Genomic DNA, 16949 nt, shown 5'->3' on the forward strand with positions numbered 1-16949 from the left:
GGCCTCCACGACTTTGGGCGTCGTTATCTGGTAGTCAGCCGAGCTCGTCCATTTGATCCCAGCCCACTCGCCCAAGGTCTTCCATAGATGATCTGCAAGTCGACGCATCGAGCCCTCGCCTACACAAACATGTTCTTACGACGATTATGCCGAACGCTTGGAGTCTGCAGCGAGATGACAGCCGCATAGTCTTACATTTTGACCTGGACTGTTTCTATGCTTCCGTCGTGGAAAATGAAAATCCAGCCCTCAAGTCAGTGCCGCTTGCCATTCAGCAGAAGCAAATCGTGGTTACATGCAACTACGAAGCCCGGCGGCGTGGTCTTCGAAAACTGCAGCTCATCAGCGAAGCCAAAAGAATTTGCCCAGAAGCTGTGATTGTTCTCGGTGAGGATTTGACTCGATTCCGTGATGCGTCCAAAGACATCTACAGCTTTCTTCAACAGTCCGTATGGAGCGGCAGAGCAGAGCGCCTAGGGTTTGACGAAGTGTGGTAGGTCTGACGTTCTCCCAGGTCATCTTTGCTCTCTGACCAGCTCGCAGGCTTGATTGTACAGACATGGTCGACTACAACGTAGGTCTGCTCAATCCAAACGACCTCACCCACTCCTTTTTTTGCCTGAGTCAAGAGGACCCTACGGTTGGCTTTGAGTACGATGCTTCGACTGTCTTCGGGCCCACGTATCCCACGCACTCACACGATTCTACATCATGCACCGAGGAGGAGGCTCAGTTGCGACTGCGGTTAGTCCTTGGCTCCCATCTGGCTAGGCATATTCGGCATGGGCTAGAACATCAGAAAGGTTACACTTCTACTGTCGGAATAGCCACGAATAAATTGTTGTCCAAGCTGGTTGGCAACGTGAACAAGCCAAAAAATCAGACAACGATCTTGCCCCCCTATCAACCTGTCGGACACGTGGACGCGACCGTGACCCGCTTCCTCGACGAGCATGAGATTGGAAAAATCCCTGGAGTTGGGTCCAAACTGGCCCAAAAGATCAGAACGCGCGTGTTGGGCCGCGAGCCAGATGTCTCTGAGGATCTTCTCTATGGAGGAACGAAAGAGTCGGTGACCGTTCTGGATGTCCGTACTCATCATATGATGGGCCCCGAACTGCTTGAAGAAGTCCTTGGAGGCCCAGGATCATCCAGAGGTATCGGCGGAAAGGTCTGGGAGCTGATCCACGGAATCGACGACAGTGAAGTGGGTAAGGTGAGGCGCGTTCCGTCGCAGATCAGCCAGGAGGACTCGTACATGAAACACTTGCATAGCTTTGACGAGGTCAAGAAGCAACTGCACATTCTCGGTGAAAGACTCATTCGTCGGATGCATATGGACCTTCTGGAGGACGAGGAAGAAGAGTCTGACCCCGAGCGATCCGTCCCGCGGCGTCGATGGATAGCACATCCCCGGACTCTACGCTTGTCAACGAGACCTCGTCCAGCACTCACGCTAGATGGTACTCGACAGAGGATGTCTCATCGCATCTCCCGGTCCGCGCCCATGCCCAATCTGGTCTTCAGCCTGGTCGAAGATCCCTCCATTCTTGCTGACCGCTTGGTAGACGAAGCTTTGGTGCCGATGTTCCGCAAGCTTCATCATGAGAAGGCTGGGTGGAGCCTCAGCTTAATCAATGTTGCGGCTACTAATATGGCCGAAGCGGCCGCCGAGAGAAAGGACAGCGAAGGAAGAGACATTGGGAAGATGTTTCGACGACAGGACGAGGTGCTCAAAGATTTCAGGGTCAAGGTGGAACCAGATTCGCGTGAAGAGCTGCCGTCGCCGTGGATGGAGGCACCAGATGGGCAGACGCCGAACGTCGAGGTGAAGGGAGCCAATATGGACTTTGCTGCCACGGATGGTTGGGACTCCGATTGCAGCGAGAGCCAACAGGCCGAACGGTGTGAATGTTGTCACAGCAGCATTCCGGCATTTGCATTGGCTGCGCATCGGAGATATCATGAGCTGGGAGGTAGCTGAGAGCTATCTACAGCTTTTGCCCAGGCGCTTGTGCCCTTTGGAGGAGGGCCTAAGGCTCCTTGGGCAGCATTATTGTGCAATAGAAGCCCGCAAGCTCGGCGACCCCGGAGAGCGCCCCTCCAAACCCGCTCGGGCCATATTCCTACACCGTACACAGTACTCCGTACACCCAATAGAATCAATCCAGCAGCGACCTTGTGCCTCGGCATCGGTGCTATGTTTTTCCACTCCAACTGCAACGGTTGCGACTTGGCAAATCAAAGAACATCTATTTTCATCTCATCTGCCCCTTCGTCCTTCGTCTATTTCCGCGAATCCATCCAATCCATGATCCATCACTTTTTGCCCCAATCATCTGGCCTTTGCCTGGCGTCTTCCTGTAAATCCCGGCCATCCTCCGCCACATGGCGATCCTCTGCCTCCAGCCGGACAATCCAATGCTGAAAATAGAACCCCTCGGCGCCTACGGCCTGCGATCCAGCTCTCACACATGGCCTCACCTCCTCTAGCTTGATCCTAGGATCGTGCCTGGATCTTATTATTGTTCGCCAAAAACAGCCGCCCTCCGCTAATAGTGCCTTTTCCGCTACCCCAGCTCTTTCGGTCTGAATGTCTCCATCCCAGGCGCGCCGTTCTCCCTCCTCTCTGGAGCCAGGCCACAACAGGCCAGCGTTTCGCAAGGGAGACTCCGCTGGTTCCTAAAGTAAGAAGTGATTATATTCAAAATCTGCCCGTTTTAGATGAAGGGGCGGCAAAGGATGCGTTCTCATGACGCTTGCCCGGATGGTGCGGTTGGTCCTACTGGCACTATCAACCGTGCTCTACCTTTGGTCTTTTCACAACGCTCCCTGTCTTTCATCGTCTCCATGTTCCCCCATTCTAATCAAGTCTAGATGAGGTCTATGGCGACTTGATGACTTCGTAGCGTGCTTTGGCCTATGTTGAAATGGCACAGCGGATTTAAACGCGGAAAGCCTCTGTCTATTTGAACTTGGGTCCACCCCCTCGGGTGTTTACGCCCCTCTTGGCTGATCTTGAATTGTCGAATGCTTCCTGCCATCAACTTGCCTCACTATCGTGTCTGGGCTTGTCAGAGAAGCAACTTCAGAAGAGCCATGGAGTGAAAGGGTTCAAGTCTCTTTGCTGAATGAATGAATGTTCGGGAGCGTCAGAATCGCGTTCAACAACCACAACAACAACAACCACCACCACGACTATCATGCTCTCCATATCTATGGTCCCCTCGGCACCTCACCTTTTGTCTCGGCCCATCATGGACAGCCCGCTATCAATCTCTTGCCGAGAAACGCTCCAGCCCTTGGATGTCATGACTACGAGCAGAAAGCCCAAGTTGTCTCTCAAGACTTCAGGTCTCACGCCCAGTTACAACGTATCCATGGCTAGTCGGAATGCCGCCAGCACAGATGCGATCACCACGCCAACTACTATGAACACTTATGTCAATACATTCGATCTTGCGCACCGCCCCTCACCAGTTTCCACAATCCCGTCCCCCGCGACACAGGTCCAGCAAATAGCGACCGGTCATCCGCCGTCCCCTACGACGACCTCCCCTGGTCAACCATATAGTGTCGACTTGCCGTACGGGCTGCGTCCAATCTTAAAAAATAGTCCTTTGCCCAAGGATCTTCGTCGTCCATCATGCTGCTCTGCCAGTCCAACCAGTTGGGTGCCCGGGCGGCGAATCTTTTTCCCGCCGCCAAAGAAGGTGACGTTCCGGGTGATCTTGGAAGAGGAGATCGTTACGACAGACTACGTGAGATGCCATGTAGATCTCAGCACCTCCGAAGATGACACTTGTCTCTCCGAGGTCGAAGAAGAGAGCATTGCCTCTACCGGAGATGATGGGAAGGGGTTGGAAGAACGGGTAGTTCACGTGGATGAATATTCTACATGCGGGGGGAGGAAGAGGAAGTCTACAACGTCTTCTGACGCCGTTACTGGAGACTGGAGGCGCGGCAGAGAAGAGAGGCCGAGGAGCAAGTGCGCTCGAAGAAGAAAGCGGAAGAGGAGGAGATGGGAGTTGAGTGCAGAGTTGGGTCTTGGTGGGAATGGCACGCCAGCTCGACAGGAAGGTGAGCGTGTGAAGGTGGAAGCCTTTATAGATTCGCAGCCCAGACCACCAGATGAGCGTACGGAGGCGCTCGCAGCAGACGTTGAACAGGTGTGAGCGCCGCAAGCCTGGCTCTGCAGGTATGGAAATACTATCCAGTGCCAAATCATATAGCCCATATTAAATAGCAATAACGTGGCCGTGGCCGGTGTTGGCTGTCTAAGGCAGTTACAAAGATCATTGCTCGTTTTGTGTTCGCTTCGTGGGGCTCCGAGGCGACTTGATCCCAGCCATAGTTTCTATTATATCCTTCGTCCTTCGCAGCCCTAGAATCGCGCGAAGCCATATCCTCGGGCCCCTAAGCCCCTTGTTTTAATCATTCACCGGACCTAGTTCGACCATTCGTACCCATAGCACCCCTTGCAATCATCTCCGATGGACCGGTCATTGCGGTGCTTCACCAACTGCCTTCTCTGCATCCAGGGCGAATTGGTCGCACAAGATCTCTACTTCAGCGCGGACGCCGGCCTGATCACTCCGAATTACTACTACCGAAGTGAAGGCGTCGAGAGGATAGATCTGAATGGCCGCATCGTCGCGCCAGGATACCTGGAGCTGCAGACGAACGGCACGCACGGGGTGCACTTCACTCGGCTGGCGAAGGCGGGAGCCGAGAGTCCTCAAGAAACCGAGCGGAAGCTGCACGAGGTCAGCAGGGTCGAACTTAGCCATGGCGTTACGGCGTGGTGGGCGACTGTGCCTACCGTCGCCGTCGACGAATGGACAAAGGTGGGTTGGTTAACATGGATCACGATGGCTGATGTCTTTCTCTTAAGAGTCTTCGTCTCGTCTTGTCTCTTCTCTCCTCCGCCCCTTCTATCGGCTCTCGCATGAGGAAACAGTTGGGGTCGACGTTTAGAAGACCCGACCGGCCTCATCGTGGTCCATACAGAGTGCTACAGTGCTACGGGACAAGCGGTCTCCCGAGCCTCAAGCAATTAGGAGCCCACCCGCCCTCTGCGTTCATGGGCTGACGTTGTTACCTCTCAGATAGTGCCCGCACTGAAGCCGCGGACGTTCGCATCCGGCGCGGAACTGCTGGGCGCTCATGTCGAGGGGCCTTTTCTCAATCCGTCCAAAAAGGGGGCGCACAAGGCGGACTACCTTCAAACACCGACTGAGATATCCCCGGTCAAGCTCTACGGTCGTGAGAACCTCAAAGATGTGGTGAAACTGGTCACCCTGGCACCAGAACTACCCGGATCAACCGCACTGATCGGTCAGCTGCAGGAAGAATTCCCTCACGTTGTCATCTCACTAGGCCATTCGGCTGCTACCTTCGAGGAAGGGCTTGTCGCGCTCCAGCTGGGTGCGCGGGCGTTGACACACGTCTTCAATGCGACAAGCCCTCTGCATCACCGAAACCCCGGGCTGGCAGGACTCATGGCAACCGGCAAATGCTACTTCTCGGTCATTCCCGACGGCATCCACTTACACCCGGCAGTCCTGACGCTGAGCATGCGTGCAGACCCCAAGAAATGCGTCTTCATCACGGACAGCATCGAGTTGGCAGGGCTACCTGATGGGGTTCATCCTGGCCACGGACAGATTGACCAGCGGCAGTATAAGCAGGGCAACAAAGTAACCATCGAAGGCACGGATACACTGATAGGCAGCTGTTGTACCTTGGACGAGTGCGTGCGGAATGCGGTCGCATTTACCGGGTGCAATCTGGCCGAAGCCATCCAGTGTGTTACGGAGAACATAGCAGATATGATGGGCGAGACTAAGAGAGGAACACTTGAGCCTGGACGCAGAGCAGATTTTGTGATTCTCGACCAGGAGGGCTATGTTCAAGAGACGTGGATGGGCGGAAGCAAGGTCTGGTCAGGTTCATCAGCTCCCTAACGGGGTGTATGTTGCCCCAGCCGAGAGCCTCTACATATCACTATAATGACATTTGATCTCCTCTTCACATGTCGGCATCACATCAAGCGAGACCGATGAGGACGATCTTTGATCTCGAGTCGGGCGACGATCGGGACGGTCGATTGGTGCGTGCCAAAGTAGTGGAGGCGTGTGATTTAGTTTGTGGCTTGAGGGCGGCGTCTGGTGCAGTTAGCGGCAAACCTGTTCCATGGTTTCTGGCTGATGAGCGCGCTGATATCACCGGCCGTGCATCATCTTCGATTGCCGGCTAAACCAGGCTCAGGCAGATGAGGATGAGGAGGCGGGGACTCGCTCGAAAGGGAGACGCGTATGTCAGTTGAGATGCTGATCTACAGGCCAGATTGACGCAGTTTGGCAGCTGCATGAAAGGCGGCCGCCAGCCAGTGGCAGCAGTGGAACGCGCAGTTGCGCAGTTACGTCATAAGGGCTCTGGGCTTGGGGAGGTCAACATGATGCCCTGCATGATGCTGGTTCCTTGCCAGACATCACCTCTCCTTTATTTTCTAATTCCAAGTTTTCTTTAAGCCATCCTCCTCATCTTCTGTTTTACAGTCCTTCAAGTTGTTGTCTTGGTGCCTTTGGCCTCGGCACTCTGCCTGTCCCGAAGGAACTCTCTATCCTAAATCATAGCATGCACCCCATCCCCATCCCCATTCCCCATTGAAGCCTCCTTGACCCCCTCGCAGCTCCGTGTCACCTCGATCTCGACCATGGCGGCCCAGCAGCAGAAGAGTGGGAAGCCTTGGAGTGGCACGAACAAAATCCCTAACATCAAAGAGTTCGTCACTCTTCTCGATAAAGACAAGGCCCAGAGAGACAGGGAACTTGATTCCAGTCCAAACCAACAAGCAGCTCGCTCCAATGAAGCGACCCCCCACAAGAATGAGAAGCAGAAGACATCTGGGAAAACCGTCACCGATCCCGTCACCGGCAACAAGGTTTTGATCGCCAATGTGGGCAAAGAGTACATGACGAGGGCGGACAACCCTCAGGTAAGAACACTCGCAGCGTTTGACGCGCAACACAGATTGTTGACCATCGGGTAGCTTTCTGTCCCCAATGCCAATCTAGGCAAACCCACACCTGTCAAGACAGATCCCTCTCAGAGTAATCCAGAATACAAGGAGAAACAAGACATAACAGCACCTCCGGATCCGATTGCCGAGGGGAGCACTTCCGATGTTCCCATCCACGGTGAAAAGACCAATATTTTGTTCCACCCGACACCTTCCGTCAGCTATGAGCCCATGTTCGAGCTGCTCGAGAAGCGTGCGGGGGGCCTTTGCATTGCCATCTTACTCTCTGTCGTCATACTCGGCAAAATGTTCGGAGGGTCTCTCAAAGGTCTGATCCCTTTGGGAATGTGTCTGGCTTCGGGCGTTTGGCTTTGGATGAAAGAGGTCTTGAGAAGTGGACGCGAGGTCGAATGGAGCAGTGAGCAGCACAGAGGGGAAACGGTACGTACTTGCGCGCGGTTGTCCGGTTAGAGCCATGCTGACGCTTGCAGGCGGTCGCGAACCTCCTACCCGAGTCCGTTGAATGGATGAACACCTTTCTCGGCGTTGTCTGGGGGCTCATTGACCCGGAAATGTTTGCTGGAGTGGCAGATACCTTGGAAGATGTCATGCAAGCCTCTGTTCCCGGTGTCATCAACAATGTCCGAGTCGCAGAAATCGACCAGGGAAACAACCCCCTTCGAATCCTGAGCTTGCGCGCACTGCCCGACTCCAGGGTGGCGGACCTAAAACAGAGTATTCATGAGGAGAACAAGAAGATAAAAGACCCTCAAGAGGCAGCCGCCGACGAAGAAGGCGGCGACTACTACAACCTAGAGGTCGCCTTTGCCTACCATGCCAAACCTAGCGGAGCTAGCGCAGCTTCCAAAGCACGAAACATGCACATGAACCTCGTCTTCTACCTTGGCGTCAAAGGATTGATCGGCGTGCCCTTACCTATTTTCGTTGAACTCCAGGAACTGGTTGGGACCATACGGCTGCGGCTACAGATGACCCCGGAACCACCGTTCGCGAAGAGCCTTACCTTCACTCTGATGGGTGTCCCCCATGTTCAAGCAGGCTGTATTCCAATGCTCAAGCACGGGGTTAACATCCTCAACCTGCCTCTGATCTCAAATTTTGTCAACTATGCCATCGGAGCAGCCGCCAGCATGTATGTTGCTCCCAAGTCGATGCAACTTGACCTCAAATCAATGCTGCAAGGAGACGACATCACCAAGGACACCCAGGCCATTGGGGTCATGTGGATTCGAATCCATCGCGCCATCGGACTCAGCAAACAAGATCGTCGCGGCAGCAAATACGGCGGAAGCGATCCTTACATCAACTTGTCCTTTTCCAAATATGGCAAGCCGATGTACTGTACTCGTGTGATTTGCGATGACCTCAATCCAGTGTTTGAGGAGACCACCGCCCTTCTGGTCACGCCAGAGCTGATCAAGGCTGATGAACAGCTAAGCGTTGAGTTGTGGGACTCGGATCGCAACTCTGCAGATGACATGGTTGGCAAGGTGGAATTGTCGATGCAGAAAATGATTCAGCATCCGAGCAAAATGTACCCGCAGATCTCCAAATTATCTGGCGTCCAAGACGGTACCGAGATGCCAGGTGAATTGCACTGGGAGGTTGGCTACTTTGGCAAGCCCAAGTTCCGCCCCGCCTTGCGCACCGACGGGAAGGACAAGAACTTGCCTGCTAAACTGCAGGATGATGCACAATTTCAAGACGAAAAGGGTACACTTGACACTGAAGATTCCGATGCCGTCGCCCATACTCCTCCTGACCCCTTGTGGCCCAGTGGCATCTGCAGCGTTGTCGTGCATCAAATCGTCAGCTTGGAACTTGAAAATATCAAAGGCAGTCAGGGGAACAGAAAGGGCAAAGAATTTGAGCCAGCCAAGCCGTTCGGTGAGGCCACCGAAGAGGAATCCATCAGTGAGTACCCATCATGACTGGACGGGGTGCAAGGCCGCTAACATGAGATAGGATTGCCAACTTCATATTGCACCATCCTGTTCAACGACATGCTTGTCTACCGCACTCGAGCCAAGGCGGTCAGCAGCAAGCCCATCTTCAATGCCGGAACAGAGCGATTCATGCGTGACTGGCGATCCGGTATTGTCACGGTCACCGTTCGTGACCAGCGGAATCGGGAGCATGATCCCATTTTGGGCGTGGTGCCTCTGCGCCTGTCGGAACTGCTCACCACCAGTTCTCAGGTGACGAGATGGTATCCGCTTGACGGGGGCATTGGTTTTGGCCGCATCAGAATCTCCGTCCTCTTCCGGAGCATAGAACTCAAGCTTCCTCCCAAGATGCTGGGCTGGGACGTTGGTACTTTCGAGTTCCTTTCTGATCAGATCGTGACCAAGGGCTGGAAGGACAACACCAAGCTCAAACTTCGCACCGGTGGCAGCACGGGCACGATCCCGCGCACTCACTGCCACAGCAATGAGACAGGCGACGGCGTGTACTGGGACGTTTCGACAGAGAACAATCGCCATATGCGCCTGCCAGTCAGGTATCGATATCGGTCCCCGGTCATTTTCGAGTTCCATGTGACGGGCAAACGCGGTGCGGCCGCTTATGCGTCGATCTGGTTGCAGAATCTCGTTGACAATGAGGAGACCCCGATCGATATCCCCATCTGGAAGACGAAGAACGGCAGCCGCCTCGTGCAGAACTACATCACCGAAGAGAACGTCCAAGGCTTCAAGGACAAGGGCTTGGAAGATCTGCAGGAGGTCGGGCGATTGCAATTCCGTGGCCGCTTCAAGGCCGGGATGGATGAATCGCACCGAGACTTCGTGGTGGACAACGACACACGCGAGACTTTTGAGACGTGGGAAACGTGCATGACGGAGGGTGTACGCGAGCGGGTAGTCGAGGCCGAGGTACCGGCAAGCATCCAACAGATGCACGAGGCTTCTTTGACTGAAGGTCGAGATATCCTCCAGCAACAGGCATCGGAGGAGGAGCGCCGCAAGTGGCTGAGCAGGACGGGAGAAGATTGGTCCGGCGCCTTCACCCATGATCCGCGGGCGTACACCAACAAACAGCATGAAAAGATTGCCGAGCCAGGCGTTGATGACCCGCCGCATGATCCTTATCATCCATCAAGTGACGATGGGGACGATGATGGAGACAGCAGCTCGTCGTCCGATCTGGGCATAAATGATGCTACCAGCGCTCGGGACGAGAGTGAGACCGCCCACACGAATGGGGTGAGAGGGCTCAATGGCAGTGCCGGCCGACCAAGTGCGGACACGACGACAACAGCTGACACCAACTACACGACTATGACGGAAGCGTCGACAGATTCGGTGCTGCCCGTGGCGAAAAAGGATGCCAGGTGGGATGCAAAGGCGGGCAAGCGAGCGGAAACCCGTAAACATCGAGGACTGTCGCAGTGGACGCCAGCACGGAATGTCAAGTTTGCAAAGGATGAAGCGAAGATTGGAATGAGCAAAATCAAGAAAAGATTTACGGGAGGCTTGGGCGGAAGAGAGCCCGGTGTCGAGACTGAGACCGGCAGCTAAGCAGAACCAAGTAGCCTTCCTCTGGCGAATTTTGAGGGGTTTGGAACAAAAAGGACCTGGAAGAGACGAGACTCTTGGTCGGCATGCGCTGTGTGCACTGTGTTTCGAGTCGTCCTCTTCAATCGGTAATTAGCTAGTAATAAGCGAGTCTACTTTTCTACGAAGGTCAAGAGATTATTCAGGATTCACTCAGCAAGAAGTTCCCTGAAGAAATTGAGTTGTTCAAGAACGTTTTGGGAGACCTTGAGGCTGGAGGGGCGGACGAATCAGCATCGATCTGAAGAGCCCATTGTAGGGTCCGAAACCAGGAGGGCCCAAGCCGGAAACACCGGCACAAAGCACAAAGGAAGGAGAGGCAGTGTCAGCGTCGATCCACGGAGCCTCTGCAACATTGTAACGGGTGAGGGGAGGGTGGTGAGGCTGTGCAGCGAGTGAGTGAGTGGCATTGTCCAATCCCAATGAACCACGAAAAGGTGGTCAGAGAGAAGGATGTGTGATGTGGTTTATACTGTGATTCAGTACTCCGTCTAGTCCTACACGAGTTTGATACTCCCTGGTAGATATATAGTATCTACTATAGGATTCAACAAGCCGTCGCATCGTATATTATTAATAGTTGTTAACGTTGACAATCTGAATCTGATCCACCGGTGATGACGGTTGCCGGGCTGGCCTTGTACAGCACAAAGCCGGCACAGACGGACACGGGAGTGAGTACCTAAGTTAGGCCTTACATACCAGGTGTGAGCTGGGGGGCTTAGGGTCCTAAGGCTTGGGGCTTAGGGGCTTAGGACTGTGACTAAACCCCGTCCCGCGGCTGGGCAATGGGGGCAACCTTGGCGTTGTCGTAACCTCCTCTCGGCGCCCGAGCCCAGCCTCAGGGCCCCCGGCCACTAGCCGCACCCTATAGGTGCTAGGCTGTAGAGTATGTGTATGGATTATTCGCCTGGCCTTAGCCCCCATTGTTGTTCCACTGGCACATCCGTATGCGTAGTGTGCAAACTGTGCCTGTGTCAGTGTCTATGTCTGCGCTGCAATCCACTCCTCCATCATCATCATCAGTAGCATCGGCATCCTTCACATCCACCGCCAACAGGTACTATCCGTACAGCACACAGTGACTACACATACATACCAGTACTAGTACGAGGTGCTCAGCTTGTCCGCATACACATACTCTGTCTGGGCCGCCGACAGCTATTCGCTCCTCTCTCATCTTTGACTCGATCTCCCATCTTTCGAGCCTCACCTGTCATCTCACTTCGCAGCGCTGCGACTTCGCTCCATTCTTACGTCGCCGTCGCTACAGTGCTGAATAATTAAGATTGACATCTACAGCGGCCTTATACCTGTACAAATACCAAGACAGCAGATCTCCATTAGGAGCGAGGGACGACTAATACAACACACTCACCTTCGGCGGTCACTTCCAGTATCCTCACTCAGACCTTCATCCTCATGTGCCCCCGATAGACCACCTTTGTTAGGCACCCAATCCGACCCGGCGCGATGCGCCTCTTCCAGCACCTTGCTGCCTTGGCTGTCTCATATTTCTGCCTCTCATCAACAGTCGATGCCCACTCCAGATCGAGAAACCCGTTAAACTATCTCTCCCTAATTGAGAACCCCCGAATACACTCTCCCTCCCAGAGGGTTAATGCCTACTCAAGTTTTGACTTGACATTCGATCTCCACCAAAACTCGGAACATGTCAGGCTCAGTCTGGAACCAAACCACGATATCCTCCATCAAGATTCATACATTGAGTTTATCGACAAACATGGCAATGTCCAGCACGCGGAAAGGATGCAACGGGCAGACCATAAAGTGTACCAGGGCAAGGCATTCGTGGTCGACCATGATGGTATGTCCACGTATGTCGGCTGGGCTCGTATCGTGGTGAGAAGAGATGGAGTGCAGCCTCTGTTTGAAGGCGCCTTTACGATACATGGCAACCATCATCACATTCAGATGAAATCCAACTACATGGCCACCAAGCATCTGATGGACCCAGACCTGGAAGACGATGACGACGAATACATGGCCGTCTGGCGAGATTCCGACGTTAGTCGACAAGCACACACCCAGCTGAAGCGCAGTGCTGGGTTGACTTGTGCTTCTGACAAGCTCGAGTTCAACTCGAACCCTGAACACCCTATTTTCCGGGACTTGATGCTCAAGCGTGACGTGGGCTACTGGGGTGCCGTGTCGTTTTCCAACTTGCTCGGGAAGCGCCAGAATATTGACGGCGGGGGCGCCGGGAATGGGAATTCGGCGGGTGTCAATCTCAAGTCAACGATTGGCAGCACAGCGGGCTGCCCGACAACCCGCAAAGTTGCTCTGCTTGGGGTTGCTACTGACTGCGGCTATACCAGCAGCTTCAACTCCACGGACAGCTTGAGACAGAACGTCATCACCCAGGTCAACACGGCCTCTGATCTGTACCAATCCACTTTCAACATCACCCTGGGTCTCAGAAATCTGACCGTCTCCGAAGCCGAGTGTCCCAGCAATGCGAGCTCTCAAACTCCGTGGAACGTGGGCTGCACCGGCAGCACCGACATCACTCAACGGCTCAACCTGTTCTCGCAATGGCGCGGGCAGCGGGGCGACGATAACGCCTACTGGTCGCTCTTCACCACCTGCAACACGGGTGCCGAAGTCGGTCTTGCATGGCTGGGGCAGTTGTGCAATCATGGCTCAACCGACCAGCAGGACACCAGCGGCAGCACTCAAAGCGTCACCGGCGCCAATGTGATTGCAAAGACGTCGACGGAATGGCAAGTGTTCGCCCACGAAAGCGGTCATACCTTTGGCGCCGTGCATGATTGTGATTCGAGCACGTGTGCCGACTCCAACACGGTCAACTCGGGCCAATGCTGCCCCCTTTCCGCCACGACGTGCGACGCCAACGCCCAGTACATGATGAACCCTTATTCGTCTTCCGACATCACGACCTTCTCGCCCTGCTCCATTGGCAACATTTGCAGCGCTCTGGGTCGCAATTCGGTCCAATCGGGCTGTCTCACCGACAACAAAGGCGTGGTCACAATCAGCGGCAACCAGTGCGGCAATGGAATCGTCGAAGAGGGCGAGGATTGCGATTGCGGTGGCGAGTCAGGATGTTCCGGAAACTCATGCTGCAATCCCACGACCTGCAAATTCAACGATGGCGCCGTCTGCGACCCCAGCAACGAAGGTTGCTGCACGGCTTCGTGCCAATTTTCCAGCGCGGGGACTGTGTGCCGTGCAACCACCGGCCAATGCGATCCTCAAGAGACTTGCTCGGGCACCAATGGAACTTGCCCTGCCGACACGACTTCCCCTGACGGGACCAGTTGTGGTGACGGGCTCAAGTGTGCCAGTGGTCAATGTACCAGTCGTGATCTTCAGTGCCGGACACTCATGGGAAGCTACACATCCAACAACGATACCTACGCTTGCAACAGCCAGACGTGCACCCTGAGCTGTGCTAGCCCTGATTTTGGCGCCAACGTCTGTTATAGTATGCAGCAGAACTTTTTGGACGGGACTGTCTGCGGCGGGGGCGGACACTGTGAAAATGGTGTTTGTCGTGGGAGCACCGTTGGCGGCGAGGTCAAGTCTTGGATTGACGACCACAAGACTCTGGTGATTGCACTGGCCAGTACAATCGGCGGCCTCATCCTTCTGGCGGTCCTTGGCTGTTGTGTGCGAGCCTGCAGACGACCGAGACAGAAGAGGCTGGTCGGCATGGCGCCTGGAGGCCGCCAGAATAGGAGGGGAGCTCGCCGGAATCCACCCACTGGATGGGATGGACCGCAGGTTCCAGCCCAGATGAGAGACCGTGGTTACGGTGGCGGACAGCCACCTGTACAGATGCAGCCCGCTCCCAATGGTTGGTATCCTTCTCAACCGCCACCGGCCTACGCGGCTGGATGGGGAGATGGTCAACGAGGCAACAGTGTTAGGTACGCCTAAAGTGACCAGAGTGCGGGTTCCAGGACCGCCTAATATGGGCGGGGCAGTATTGTACAGCCTCGACGCGGCAAGGGGCTGCATACATCTGGGATGGCCGGCATGTTTCTTGTGTTCAATGTTTTGGAAAGCGCATTGCATAGGGGACGGCGTACACTGACTGCTTTATTCTTGAGACGGCTACTTTGACGACCATGAAAAGGCAGTATTGGACTGTATGTAGTATGTATAGTACATACAATGCCGGTCGTGGTCCCACACGAGGCACTGGAGGTATATACTGTATACTGTATACTGTCGTGTCGTACGGATCAAACGTCACATGTGACTTGGCCAATGTTTAATGGCACCACTGGTGTGCACGACGTGTTGTTTGCGTAGATTATGGCGATGGCTGTGTGCTGTTAAGAAGACCGAGATATAGAAATACGTATAGTTATATCTATAGATATTGTACGGAGTACAGTACGGAGTACTCCATACTCCGTCCAGAGGAGCCTCGCCTACTCGTCGGCGCACTTGTCCCCGCGTCCGATCTCGCATCATTTTCAGCCTCTCTGACTGGTCGATCGACCTCGACTTTCAGCAGCACTGTATCCGTCCGCTGTCCTCTGTACTCCCGGAGGTACACATCTTTTTTGGCTTTGCGTGCGCGAACACTTACATTCTTTTCTACCGTCCAGTCCTCATGAACTGGGGCTCAGGCTTGTCAGCAACCACAGCAGCAGTCCGGTCTGCCTCTCGTCAAGCCCCTCGACCCCGGCTTTCCTCCTCCAGTTCCAACCCGCCCTGGGTGACTCTCTCCACCTCAACCTCCACCAGTCACCGGCGCACCCTCTCCTCCTCGGCCAGGATGTCTGCCAAATTCACCCCCGCGAAGCGCGTCGCCGATCAGAAACAGGATGTGTGGTCCATCATCAACGAGGCTGCTGCTGCGTCTCCCATCCAGCCGATCGTGAACATGGGACAAGGGTTTTTGTGAGTATGGGGCGTCGGCAATGGGCATTGTCCGTCAGCGCGAAGACAAAGACAACCCCAGGCTAATGCTGCCTCGGTCCAGTGGCTACAATCCTCCCCAGTTCATCATCGACGCCGCGAAGAGCGCCCTTGACCGAGTCGAATGCAATCAATACTCCCCCACCAAGGGAAGGCCGCGGTTGAAGAAAGCCATCGCCGATGCGTACACTCCGTTCTTTGGCCGCAAGTTGGACCCGGAGACCGAGGTGACCATCACAACCGGGGCCAATGAAGGTGGGTTGGAAGAGTGGAAGAGTGGAGGAGTCTCAACCATTTGAAATCAATTATACAGGCTAATCGATCGGAACCTCAAGGTATGCTGAGCGCATTCATGGGCTTCATCGAACCGGGCGACGAGGTCATCATCTTCGAACCTTTCTTCGACCAGTACATCAGTAATATTGAAATGCCCGGCGGCGTCATCAGATATGTCCCAATGCATCCTCCCCCCGACGGCGCGGAACGAACGTCCTCGGCCGGCAATTGGACCATCGACTTTGAAGAACTGGAAAAGGCCTTTAATGACAAGACGAAGATGATTGTGCTCAACTCGCCGCACAACCCTGTGGGCAAGGTTTTCAGCAAGGAAGAATTGACCCGCATTGGCGAACTCTGCCTGAAGCACCAAACCATCATTCTCTCCGACGAGGTCTACGATCGGCTATACTACGTCCCTTTCACTCGGATAGCCACGCTCTCCCCGGAATTGGCGCAGATCACCCTGACCGTGGGGTCGGCGGGCAAAAACTTCTACGCCACAGGCTGGCGGGTGGGATATCTGATCGGGCCTCCCCACCTGATCAAGTATGTTGCCGCCGCCCACACGCGGATTTGCTACTCGAGTGTCTCGCCTCTGCAAGAAGCGGCCGCCATTGGCTTCGAGCAGGCTGACAAGGTCGGCTTCTGGGACCAAGCCGTCAAGGAGATGAAGGGGAAGATGGACCGTTTCTGCCAGGTGTTTGACGAACTCAACATTCCGTATTCCATTCCCGATGGTGGCTATTTCGTGCTCGCCAACCTGGCCAAGGTCCAGCTGCCGGACAACTACGCGTTCCCAGATCATGTCAAGAACCGGCCGCGCGACTTTCGTATGGCGTACTTCCTCATTGTAGAATTAGGCGTGGCCGCCATTCCCCCGACGGAATTCTACACCGATGAACGGGCACACATGGCCGAGGATTGGTTGCGGTTTGCCGTGTGCAAGAACGACGATGTCCTCGAAGACGCCAAGGAGCGACTGAGAGGGTTGCGGAAGTATATGATTGGGAGTGCATAATATGAGTAGATGGGAGAATAAGTATAAAGAGATGGAGAAAAAGCAGAAAGCAGACTATAGAAAGCAGAAAACATCAATAGAGCCATGTAGTGTTACCAGCTTATTCTCTCTGTCTCTCTCTCTCTCTCTCTGTCCC

At 54.6% G+C, this 16949-nt stretch overlaps 6 protein-coding genes across 6 annotated transcripts; all 6 read left to right on the plus strand.

The window, feature by feature from the left end:
• Window positions 1-146: 146 nt before the first annotated feature.
• A1O3_02526 (uncharacterized protein) lies at window positions 147-1984 on the plus strand (the record flags this gene model as incomplete). Its single annotated transcript, XM_007732666.1, has 2 exons — window positions 147-493; window positions 544-1984. The coding sequence occupies 2 exons, from the start codon at window positions 147-149 to the stop codon at window positions 1982-1984; spliced, it is 1788 nt and encodes a 595-aa protein (XP_007730856.1).
• Window positions 1985-3257: 1273 nt separating this feature from the next.
• A1O3_02527 (uncharacterized protein) lies at window positions 3258-4175 on the plus strand (the record flags this gene model as incomplete). The annotated part of the gene is made up of 1 exon (XM_007732667.1): window positions 3258-4175. The coding sequence occupies one exon, from the start codon at window positions 3258-3260 to the stop codon at window positions 4173-4175; it is 918 nt and encodes a 305-aa protein (XP_007730857.1).
• A 318-nt stretch (window positions 4176-4493) lies between these two features.
• A1O3_02528 (N-acetylglucosamine-6-phosphate deacetylase) lies at window positions 4494-5966 on the plus strand (the record flags this gene model as incomplete). The annotated part of the gene is made up of 2 exons (XM_007732668.1): window positions 4494-4847; window positions 5109-5966. The coding sequence occupies 2 exons, from the start codon at window positions 4494-4496 to the stop codon at window positions 5964-5966; spliced, it is 1212 nt and encodes a 403-aa protein (XP_007730858.1).
• Window positions 5967-6718: 752 nt separating this feature from the next.
• On the plus strand, window positions 6719-10563 carry A1O3_02529 (uncharacterized protein; the record flags this gene model as incomplete). The annotated part of the gene is made up of 4 exons (XM_007732669.1): window positions 6719-7000; window positions 7055-7465; window positions 7516-8959; window positions 9011-10563. 4 exons carry the CDS (start codon window positions 6719-6721, stop codon window positions 10561-10563), a joined length of 3690 nt encoding a protein of 1229 aa, XP_007730859.1.
• Window positions 10564-12072: 1509 nt separating this feature from the next.
• A1O3_02530 (uncharacterized protein) lies at window positions 12073-14523 on the plus strand (the record flags this gene model as incomplete). Its single annotated transcript, XM_007732670.1, has 1 exon — window positions 12073-14523. One exon carries the CDS (start codon window positions 12073-12075, stop codon window positions 14521-14523), a length of 2451 nt encoding a protein of 816 aa, XP_007730860.1.
• Window positions 14524-15373: 850 nt separating this feature from the next.
• Window positions 15374-16813, plus strand: A1O3_02531 (uncharacterized protein; the record flags this gene model as incomplete). Its single annotated transcript, XM_007732671.1, has 3 exons — window positions 15374-15498; window positions 15581-15771; window positions 15852-16813. The coding sequence occupies 3 exons, from the start codon at window positions 15374-15376 to the stop codon at window positions 16811-16813; spliced, it is 1278 nt and encodes a 425-aa protein (XP_007730861.1).
• Window positions 16814-16949: the final 136 nt, after the last annotated feature.

Source organism: Capronia epimyces (assembly GCF_000585565.1).
Source record: "Capronia epimyces CBS 606.96 chromosome Unknown aczIQ-supercont1.2, whole genome shotgun sequence".
NCBI classification, from domain to species: Eukaryota; Fungi; Ascomycota; class Eurotiomycetes; order Chaetothyriales; family Herpotrichiellaceae; genus Capronia; species Capronia epimyces.